Source organism: Notolepis coatsorum (genome assembly GCF_963971535.1).
Source record: "Notolepis coatsorum genome assembly, chromosome: 10".
Taxonomy (NCBI): Eukaryota; Metazoa; Chordata; class Actinopteri; order Aulopiformes; family Paralepididae; genus Notolepis; species Notolepis coatsorum.
The window spans coordinates 38,043,862-38,054,930 of NC_140174.1; the positions used below are offsets into that span (position 1 = coordinate 38,043,862).

An 11,069-nucleotide genomic window follows, 5' to 3' on the forward strand; every position below is an offset into this window, starting at 1 on the left:
GGTTTCGCATGGAGTGTAACTCGCCCGAAATCCACCAGGCTCCCTCGTTGTTGGCGCACAATGCATGGCGGGCAATAACGAGTATACTCGTTGTTGGCGTCCAAAGCGTTAATAACACTTTAACCTATTGGTAAACAAACGTATTGCTGAAAATATACACTATGACTGCTGTTGTGACATGGTTAGGATTCATTGGAAAGAAAAACGCTAGTTTGATTCATACACTCTGTAGAGATGGACTTTGCTCTCATCTGCCGGCTCACACCAGATTACAATACACTGGTGAACAGCATGCAATGCCAGTCTTTCCACTAAAAAAGAAACCAGATGTTGTCAGTGGCAACATGGCAGTGCCATGGCAAAGTTGAATACAATATTTAAATAATAAATAATATTGCATGTGTTAGATTCTGATCAGTCTGCCAGTATCACGTCTTCATCTGTTTTGCTTGTGTAATCATCTCCCCATCTGCGTTGTGTTTTATCTCTCCGACGTCTCATACACTGGCTGATACAATCCTTATCATTCCCCGTTAGTGCAACCCGCCACCATAATAATTCTCCACCTCCGTAAGAATCCGACACTTTGACACATCGTAATACCTTACAAGGAGAAGCGTTGTTTATTTTCATAAACAGAAGCCTCAGCTCAGATGTTAACAGATTGTATTGTCCTTGAAAAGTCTATTCTAATGATCTTTCGTTGTGTTCAGTCTATCGTTCTTCTGCTATTCAGTCCAATGGTGGTCAGGCCTGGTCGTTAGCCTAAAAACCCTCCTCGCGTTAGCCGAAGCTAATGATGATGTGTCACCCCCCCCCCCCCACCGGCGAGGGTGAGAGGGATGAGAGTCTCTCATGGTTCCTTCCCTCCTGTGGGATTCGTTTCTTTGGTCTGTCCTTACCCGGAACTACTGTTCGATTTATATGATCTTTGTCATAGCAATGACGGCACGCCCCTCTTCTGGTTGTCATGCGACGCGCTGTCATGACAACTGCTAATAACCTTTCACACATTTTAAACGCAGTTTCTACTGTCAAACCCTCTCCCTCACTCTGCCTGTCTTCTGTGCCCGCCGTATCAATGTTGATGTACTGGGGAATTCAAAACATTCTGCCCTGCTCAGTGTGGTACTCACACTCACACCCTGCTCGCTCTGAACCACTTCTTCTATCACTGTCTGCTAAGGCAAGCACATTTCTGACCTCTCTGACCTGACACCGTTTAGATGTGGTCATCTCCCCCAATATATACATCACATACATTGAAAAACCTCAGATTTCTATCATTCCCCCCTTGATTCTTATCAACCCTTCAGAATCATAAATCATTATTTGGTTTTTTAATCAAAAATAGACTGTGGTTGAAGCAAACCAACCTCATCTCTCGTGCACAAGAAATGAAGACGGCCCACGGTCAACCCAGTGATCTTGCTGCCTGATGTCTGTTTGCGCCCCCCTTCGTGCACAAAGGGAACCGAAACAGACCACCAAAACCAACAACATCCAACGACTCATAACAATTGGGGCCCCTCTGTCTGCTCCCAATAATTCTATCCTGTTGTTTTACTGTTTTCCCTCTTATCTACCTTCTATATATATATATATCCTTCTATACATATATCTTATATATGAATCCTCCATTTATATCTCATACTCCTATCAATTATTATCAATGAACACAGGACTTCTCGCTGTTGTCTCGTCTCTCGATCTCCTGATTGACTCTGAAAGGAAGTCCCTGTTTGTCCATGATTCATTCAAGACACCTGCCCATGCTCTGTTGTTTCAAAACGCCTCGAAACAGCGTCTCCGCAGGGAAGCCCCCTCCGATGTCCGCCTCGTTCTCCCCTGGGCAACACCGCCTGCGACCGCTGGACTCCACCCCGTTGGCCGTCTCCACCGCCGTCGGTTATCTTGGTTGGGGGTCGTCTCCACCGCCGTCGGTCCTCTCCAGACTCTGAAAGCAGAAACACCACGCCAGCAGTTTTCTGTACACTCGACCCTGTGTTTTCTATTAGTCTACCATGGCTTTGGGCCTGCAGCTCGTTCCATGGAGTTATCTCCAGTTCTCTATATATTTTTCCTCTGCAAGCCCCTGCCATGGCCACGCCCTTTCAGACTGTTGGACGGTATGAGTGTCCTACAGCCCCTAGTCTACCACCTTCTCAACACCTATTATCTGTCCTACAGGGCGGTTCCCTGTTTGTCGTCTTCCGTGGTGACACCAGCAGCTAACCGATCCCCACTTTTGTCGCACTATCTCTTCGTCCCACGATTGGCCCCCAGCTCGCGCCAGTTCCACCCGGGGGCGCCAGAGGACTGTCCAGAAAGTTCAGATCCTTCAGATCCTGACAGGCCCCCCCCCCCGAAAGGGAGGCTCCCAGACGACCACCGATACCGACCCGGAACAGGCAGGGCGAAGGGCCGAAACCCCGGAAAAAACTGGGGACGAGGACACGGGAAACAGGAGCCGGGGGGGGCGGAAAAAAGAACCCAGGAGGGGCCCAGCAGCAGGGGGACCGGGGAACGGGACCAGAGGGGAGCCCGGAGAAGGGCGCACAGGGCACGGAGAGGGGGACAGAGACAGAGGCCCGGAGAGGCGGGCTAGAGACAGGGACAGAGGCCCGGAGAGGAGGGCCGGAGACAGGGACAGAGGCCCGGAGAGGGGGGCTGGAGACGGGGACAGGGACCCGGTGAGGGGGGCTGGAGACGGGGACAGGGACAGAGGCCCGGAGAGGGGGGCTGGAGACGGGGACAGGAGCCCAACGGGGGAGGCCGGGCACTGGGACAGGGGCCCGGTGAGGAGGCCCGGAACAAAGGGGCGAGGGTGACAACTCCAGAGCAGGACCTCAGACGGGGACCCCCCCAGGAGCAGACCCCGGGACCGAACCAGGGGACCCGGAGATGAAGGGCGGAGACGACGACTCCAGAGCAGGACCCCGGACGGGAGCCACTCCAAGTGGAGGTCTTGGGACCGGGCGCAGGACCCCGGATGGGGGACCCTCCTGGCGTAGACCTCGGCGCAGACCTCGGCGTTGACCACGGTGTCGACCACGGCGTAGACCTCGGTGCAGACCTCGGCGTTGACCACGGCGTCGACCACGGCGTAGACCACGGCGCAGGGCTGGACCAGACGAGGAGCCGGGACCAGACGACGAGCCGGAGGCAGGAGACTCCCCGGGGACAGGAGCAGGGGCACGACCCGGACCAGACGTCGGGGTCTCCCCGGGAGCCGGAGGAGGAACAGGGGCAGCTAGAGCTGCCCTAACAGGGGCTAAACTGGCAGTAGAGACTGGGTTGGCTACCTGGGAAATGCTAGCTGCAGGGCCCGTGCTAGCTGTTAGGGCTACACCAGCCGGCGGGGCTAAAGCGTTAGCAGTAGGAACTCTAGCGTGCGGAACTGAGGGACTAGGCGTAGGAACCCTAGCAGACGGGACCGAAACGCTAGCAGCAGGGGCTCTAGCGGACGAGACTGAGGTGCTAGCAGCAGGGGCTCTAGCGGACGAGACTGAGGTGCTAGCAGCAGGGGCTCTAGCGGACAAGACTGTGGGGTTAGCCGACGGGGCGGCTCCAGGGAAACTGACCTTGCTAGCTGAAGAGGCAGTCCTAGCAGCGGGGAGACTGACCTTGCTAGCTGAAGGGGCAGTCCTAGCAGTGGGAGACATGCTGGTGGTAGAGGCTACATCTGCAATCTGGAGTAAGCTAGCAGGGGCTATGCTAAGTGCAGGAGCAGTACTGGCTGCAGAGAGTCTGCTAGCAGTGGGGGATGTGCTAGCTGTAGAGGGTATGCTAGCAGGAAGAGCTAAAGCGCCAGCTACAGAGGTTACATGGGCGATCTGGAGTAAGCTAGCAGGGGCTAGGCTAGCAAACAGGGCTGAACTAGCTGTGGAAGCCTGGTTAGCTGCAGAGGCTAAGCTATCAGACGGGGCTGGACTAGCTGTGGAAGCCAAGAGATTAGCCGACAGGGCGGCTCTAGGGAAACTGACCTTACTAGCTGAAGGGGCAGTCCTAGTAGTGGGAAACAGGCTAGTTGACGAAGCTATGCTAGCAGTAGGAACGGTACTAGCAGTAGGGGCTGGGCTAGCCATGGAGACCATGCTAGCTGAATGCGCTACACACAGTGGGGCTAGCAGGCAGGGCTGGGTTGCTAGCAGCAGGTACCCTAGCAGGTGAGGCTATGCTAGCCTTTCTAGACTTTCTAGCTCTCCGTGACTTGTTAGCAGTAGGAGCTACGCTAGCAGACGGGGCTATGGTGCTGGCAGTAGCAGTGCTAACAACCGGGGCCACGCTGGCGGTAGAGGTTTCACCAGCAGAGGAGGCCGTGCTAGCTGTGGAAGCTATGCTAGCAGTAGGGACTGAACTAGTAGCAGCTATGCTAACAGTAGAGGCCATGCTGGTGGTGGAGGCCTTACCAGGGTTAGCAGCTTGGCAGTCGGCTGGGGAGCTGGGGTCCTGGAAGAGCACCCTAAACATGTTCCCGGCCAGTACCCGGAGTTCGCATGCTCTTTCAGGACTCCGCTTCATCATGGAGAACACCAGGCGATAAGCGTTCTTTCGCTCCTCCAGACTGCAGGCCGGAGAATAATTGCCCATGAATTCTTGTAGGAGGGAATGTGCCTCATGAAACCCGTCCCAGAGGGGGGCTACGGGACCAGTAGGGGACGCTATACTAGCACAGAGGGCTATGGTGCTAGCTGTAGATGCTATACTAGCAGGAAGGGCTAAGGTGCTAGCTGTAGAAGCTACGCTAGCGGGAGGGGCTAAGGTGCTAGCAGTAGGAGTTACCCTAGCGGGAAGGGCTATGCTAGTCTTCTTAGCTTTGCTAGCATTCTGAGACCTGCTAGAAGTGCGTGCTACGCTAGCAGGCGGGGCTCTAGCGGACTGGACTGAGGTGGTAGCTACCAAGGCTACACTAGCGGCAGGGGCTGTGCTAACCACGGAGGCCATGCCGGCCGAAGGGGCGGTCCCAGCATCTGAGGCTACGTTAGCTATAGGGCCTGTGCACGCGAGGGCAGCTAGGTAGGTAGCTACTGCAGAGGCTGCTCTATCACCAAATGTTCTGCCAGTTGCATAAGCCTCGCTAGCAGTAGCAGGAGGGAGTAAGCAAGTGGTAGAGAACGAGCCTACACTGAGCCTCCAAACAGAAGGAACCCTTGACTTGGCTGTGGGGGCAGAGAGAGCTAAGGGGATAGCTGCCGAAGCTGCAATGGCTACAGGGGCTGTACTAGCTACTGGGCTAGTGCTAGCTGCCTGTGTAGTGAGGGCTGCGGGGCCTATGCAAACTGCTACAGGGGCAGGACTAGCTACTGGGCTTGTGCTAGCTGCCTGGGCAGTGTTAGCTAAGAGAGCTAAGGGGGTAGCTGCCAAAGCTACATTGGCTACAGGGGCTAAGCTAACCACAGGGGCCTTGCCGGCCGACGGAGCGGTCCCAGCATGAGAGGCTTCGTTAGCTATAGGGCCTGTGCTAGAGAGGTGAGATAGGGGGGTAGCTGCCGAAGCTATATTGGCTACAGGGGCTAAGCTAACCACAGGGGCCTTGCCGGCCAATGGGGCGGTCCCAGCAGCAGAGGCTTTGTTAGCTATAGGGCCTGAGCTGGCTGTCTGGGCAGTGTTAACAGAGCGAGAGCTAGCAGTACTAGCTGTGGGAGCTAGGCTAACGGCTATGCTAGTAGTGTGGACTGTGTTAACGGAGCCGGGGTTAGCCGTGCTAGCTGGGGGAGCTAGGCTAACGGCTGTGCTAGTGGCATGGACTGTGTTAATGGAGCCGGGGTTAGCAGTACTAACGGGGGAAGCAAGGCTAACGGCTGTGCTAGTTGCCTGGACAGCGTTAACGGAGCGGGGACTAGCGTTACTAGCTCTAGAAGCTAGGCTAACGGCTGGGCTAATAGCCTGGGCAGTGAAGGCCGCGGGACCAACGCTAACAGCTGCGGTGGCAGTAGAGGCCTTACTTGTGGAGGAGGATGTACTGGTAGCCGTGGCTTCGCTGGGAGCAGGGGACCAGAGCGCCCGAATAATCAGTCCCAGCTGCCGTTCATGTTCCGCAAGCAGGGGAGCCTGCTCCGAGCTGCAAGTCCCACTTGCGCAGGTGAGCAGCGCATGCAGTCGCATCCTTTCGAACGAGGATGAAGCGAGGAAACCTCCCTCGAAGAAGTGCTTCATGGTCAGCAGCAAGTCGCTCGCTTGGTCTCTCCCGTTGTCCGCTGAATCCTGGTTAGGTCGCGTCATACTGTGAGGATCCGAGTTTAGGAGAGGAGTGTAGGATTCAATCGCGGGACAATGTGGAGTAAGAGAGAAGAGGCAACGAGTCGACGTTCCGATAATAATAATAGCTTTACTTGAGCATAGTCAAAAGGCACACGTTACAGGGGAAAACAAAACCTCAGAAATGCTGGAAAACATGGACTACAAATACGGGAAGGTACTGACACAGGAGATACGGAGATACACACAGTACGGAAGGGTACTGACGGGAAAACAACAAACAATGACGCGACACTGGAAGACAGGGGCGGGGAGAATATATACAGGTACTAATTAGACAACAAGGAACAGCTGGGGGCTGCCAGGCAGGACACATGAATACAAGGAAAGGAGACTAGACACTGAACTAACAGGCAGGAATAAACATTGTAACATAACAACACGGGGAATACAAGGGAGACTAGAACATCTGGACTAATGGGAGATACACAGGGAGCAAGACAGACAACAGACTTGACAATATGTGTACACAAAAGTCCATACGAAAGGCGGCGGCCTGTAGCACCGCAACCAGACCACCCGGGAGCGCCAGAGGACTGTTCAGAAAGTTCAGATCCTTCAGATCCTGACACTTTCGGTGTGTTCAGTCTATCGTCCTTCTGCTATTCAGTCCAATGGTGGTCAGGCCTGGTCGTTAGCCTAAACCCTCCTCGCGTTAGCCGAAGCTAATGATGATGTGTCATTCCCCCCCCCCCCCCCACCGGCGAGGGTGAGAGGGATGAGAGTCTCTGATGGTTCCTTCCCTCCTGTGGGATTCGTTTCTTTGGTCTGCCCTTACCCGGAACTACTGTTCGATTTATATGATCTTCGTCATAGCAACGACGGCCCCGCCCCTGTTCTGGTTGTCATGCGACGCGCTGTCATGACAACTGCTAATAACCTTTCACACATTTTAAACGCAGTTTCTACTGTCAAACCCTCTCCCTTGCTCTGCCTGTCTTCTGTGCCCGCCGTATCAATGTTGATGTACTGGGGAATTCCAAACATTCTGCCCTGCTCAGTGTGGTACTCACACTCACACCCTGCTCGCTCTGAACCACTTCTTCTATCACCGTCTGCTAAAGCAAGCACATTTCTGACCTCTCTGACCTGACACCGTTTAGATGTGGTCATCTCCCCCAATATATACATCACATACATTGAAAAACCTCCGATTTCTATCACATGGGATCTCTGGGCGGCTGGCCCAATATCATCCTTGATTTCATAGAGTAGATCAAGAATTGCTTGGGGTTGCAACCTGTGTCTCTGGTTGATTTCGGCCTTGTCTAAATCAAATTCTCATTTGAAATATTCTTTCACAAGCACGCCTGGCATTACATGCCTTCGCCTGGCAACGATTACTGCTGCCATGATCACCCGAGATGCTGGCAATGACACCCCTTTATTAATGCACTTAGTTACCACCAAATCTCTCAAGACGTAAAGAGCGTGGCTTTAACTGCGCGGTGCAATTTGTGCCTGCCTTCGTGAATTGGGAGTGTTTTTGGACGAGGCTCATTTGCATAGAAAGGGGAACATGTTCCGCCCATATTACCTCATTTAAATATGCGCAAATAGCACTGGACGCGATGCTGATGGAATGCAGTTATCACCTCATCACCCGTTGCGCTTCCTTTGTGAATAGCAAACTGTGTTTCAGAGCTATTTGCGCCGGCATAGCGTCAGAAAAAGCCGCACAATCCCTTTATGAATTCGCCCCTCAGTTGGATAATAGCTCAAACTAAAATGATTTGAGCCCACTAATTTGGTGACAAATTCAGTGTCAGTGGACCAACTCCAAAAAGTGTCCCTTGATGACATCACAAATTCATGTTTTGATTCCTTCATTTCCATCCTAGGGAGACAGATGTATATGTTTATAGAGAGTGAATTAACTGTCAAAGATCATTGGAACAGCACAATGTCAATTCTGTTTTAGGGAGGATTTTCATCTCGCACAACTGGGTATGGTACTTTGGTACTGTAATGTTACTCAAAGTCCTTAGGAGCGCTCTTTTGAATGAGTTATAATCATTTAAATGGATCCGCAATGAGGGGGAGTGAAAACAAGTTTTTCTATACATTAAAAGAATTACTGATGACTCAGTGAGAAGTAATTGCATTAATTTCAGCGTTAGACAGTGAACTGAAAGCTCAGTAGGTTATAGCTGGATTGCCCCCCCCCCCCCCCATCCTAAATGAATCCACTAACATTTTAGCTGCCAAATAGTCAATTTCATAAATAGCCAGTAAATCAACATTTCAGCACTCTGCATTAACTTAAGTGAACTACTTTTTCATTTGAACGTGGAACAAAATGCAATACTTTATGTATACTTTAACTTTATGGGCAGAAGTATACTGGACCGCTTCAAGTGAAACATTTAGTTTTTCGTCCGTCTGTGAGAATCAGCGTTCTTTTAACGTTCGAGTAGATCCTGTCCATTCATGAAGGAAAGACGGTGACAGGTGCTTTTTTTCTGCCTTTCTCCTATGATGTCCCCCCCCCCCCCCCCCCCTCCTATGGATGTTGTTGTCATCTGCTGTAGTAAAGATGAGCTTGATTGACAGATGCATCCAGGTTCACAGTTTATTGGTTTCTGTGTGAGAGCCCAGATATGCCAATTTAGACAGGGGAGTGACAAAAAAAAAGTTTCCATCTAAATGGAATAATTTTACTACTGGGAATTCTCTGCTGGGGTAAGGGGGTGAGGGAAGGATTCAAGTGTGTCCCCCTCCCCCCTTCTTCCTTTAACAAGGGCTGTGAATGACAAACATATACGGCAGTTATAGGCTGACAGAACATCAGCTTTTGGTGCTTCACAGGGGAGCTATGAAATAAACAACAGACAGAGAAATTGAATTTACAATAGGAAAGCGTCTGCCGTTTGGACTGTCGGTCACTTCACTTCAGCCACGGGTTCGTTTCAGAAGAGAACTCCCCCAGGGGATCCCCCTTTCGCGTGTAATTCAGGATGATTCAAGTGGATATTTCCTGCGGGTGATGGATTATCAAGTGTTACGGATCATCCATTGCTATTACCCAACCCATTTGAGTCATTACTCATAAGAGACTATTCATCAGATATGACATCACTGCGGTGGGTGCAAGAGGGTTGGCAATTATGAGTCATGCAAATTCACTGTTCACTGCAACATTCACTCCTGTTTAGAAAAGCCTGTGGATCAGCGTCTGCTTCCAGTTAATCTCAGTATGTACCTGCCTCCCAGCTAATCCCAGTATGTACCTGCTTCCCAGCTAATCCCAGTATGTACCTGCCTTCCAGCTAATCCCAGTATGTACCTGCCTTCCAGTTAATCCCAGTATGTACCTGCTTCCCAGCTAATCCCAGTACCTGCCTCCCAGCTAATCCCAGTATGTACCTGCTTCCCAGCTAATCCCAGTATGTACCTGCCTCCCAGCTAATCCCAGTATGTACCTGCCTTCCAGCTAATCCCAGTATGTACCTGCCTCCCAGCTAATCCCAGTATGTACCTGCTTCCCAGCTAATCCCAGTATGTACCTGCCTTCCAGCTAATCCCAGTATGTACCTGCCTTCCAGTTAATCCCAGTATGTACCTGCCTTCCAGCTAATCCCAGTACCTGCCTCCCAGCTAATCCCAGTATGTACCTGCCTCCCAGCTAATCCCAGTACCTGCCTCCCAGCTAATCCCAGTACCTGCCTCCCAGTTAATCCCAGTATGTACCTGCCTTCCAGCTAATCCCAGTACCTGACTCCCAGCTAATCCCAGTATGTACCTGCCTCCCAGCTAATCCCAGTACCTGCCTCCCAGCTAATACCAGTATGTACCTGCCTCCCAGCTAAACCCAGTATGTACCTGCCTTCCAGCTAATCCCAGTACCTGACTCCCAGCTAATCCCAGTATGTACCTGCCTCCCAGCTAATCCCAGTACCTGCCTCCCAGCTAATCCCAGTATGTACCTGCCTTCCAGCTAATCCCAGTATGTACCTGACTCCCAGCTAATCCCAGTATGTATCTGCCTCCCAGTTTATCCCAGTATGTACCTGCCTCCCAGCTAATCCCAGTATGTACCTGCTTCCCAGCTAATCCCAGTACCTGCCTCCCAGTTTATCCCAGTATGTACCTGCCTCCCAGCTAATTCCAGTACATGCCTCCCAGCTAATCCCAGTATGTACCTGCCTCCCAGCTAATCCCAGTATGTACCTGCCTCCCAGCTAATCCCAGTACCTGCCTCCCAGTTTATCCCAGTATGTACCTGCCTCCCAGCTAATTCCATTACATGCCTCCCAGCTAATCCCAGTATGTACCTGCCTCCCAGCTAATCCCAGTACCGGCCTCCTCGTGTAAACTGACCTGTCTACTAGCGCTCTTGTTCTCTTTTCCTGCTGAGCATCATTTACTACCCCCCCCCCCCCCCCAGCCACTCTCAGATGTTAAGGATTTAGAAGATGTGTGTGTGTGTATGTAGCTTTAAGGCCCTCGACCTGGCATATCGTGTGGCGAAGGGAACGCCTCCCGCCTACCTCTGGTCTCTAACTACACACCCTCAAGACCCCTACATCTTCTGGCCGCCTCAAACCTACTCCTATATCCAAGCTCCGGGATGGTCATTCTCGTCCTTGCCCCACAATGGTGGAACAAACTTCCCACCACAGTTAGGACAGCCGAAACCCGTCCAACCTTTCGTGGTCGACTAAAGACACACTTCTTCAATCGATATCTGAAATTAAATAGATTTAATAAAAATTATATCTAATCCTAACTAACCTTACTGTCATGCACTTGGAGGAGGGGGGGGGGGGGGGGGGGGGGGGGGGTTCTGGGTCAGGGAGTAGGTGTTC

The 11,069-nt window shown here is 52.0% G+C and overlaps 1 protein-coding gene across 1 annotated transcript in view; it reads right to left on the reverse strand.

Annotated features, from left to right (window-relative positions):
• Positions 1–1,909: 1,909 nt before the first annotated feature.
• The window catches only part of pax2b (paired box 2b), a gene marked incomplete at its 3' end in the record, with an annotated part of 34,871 nt that continues 25,711 nt past the window's right edge, over positions 1,910–11,069 (reverse strand). Inside the window, exon 8 of the mRNA XM_084323005.1 lies at positions 1,910–1,957. Coding sequence (XP_084179131.1) covers positions 1,910–1,957 — 48 coding nt within the window. The remainder of the gene's footprint in view (positions 1,958–11,069) is intronic.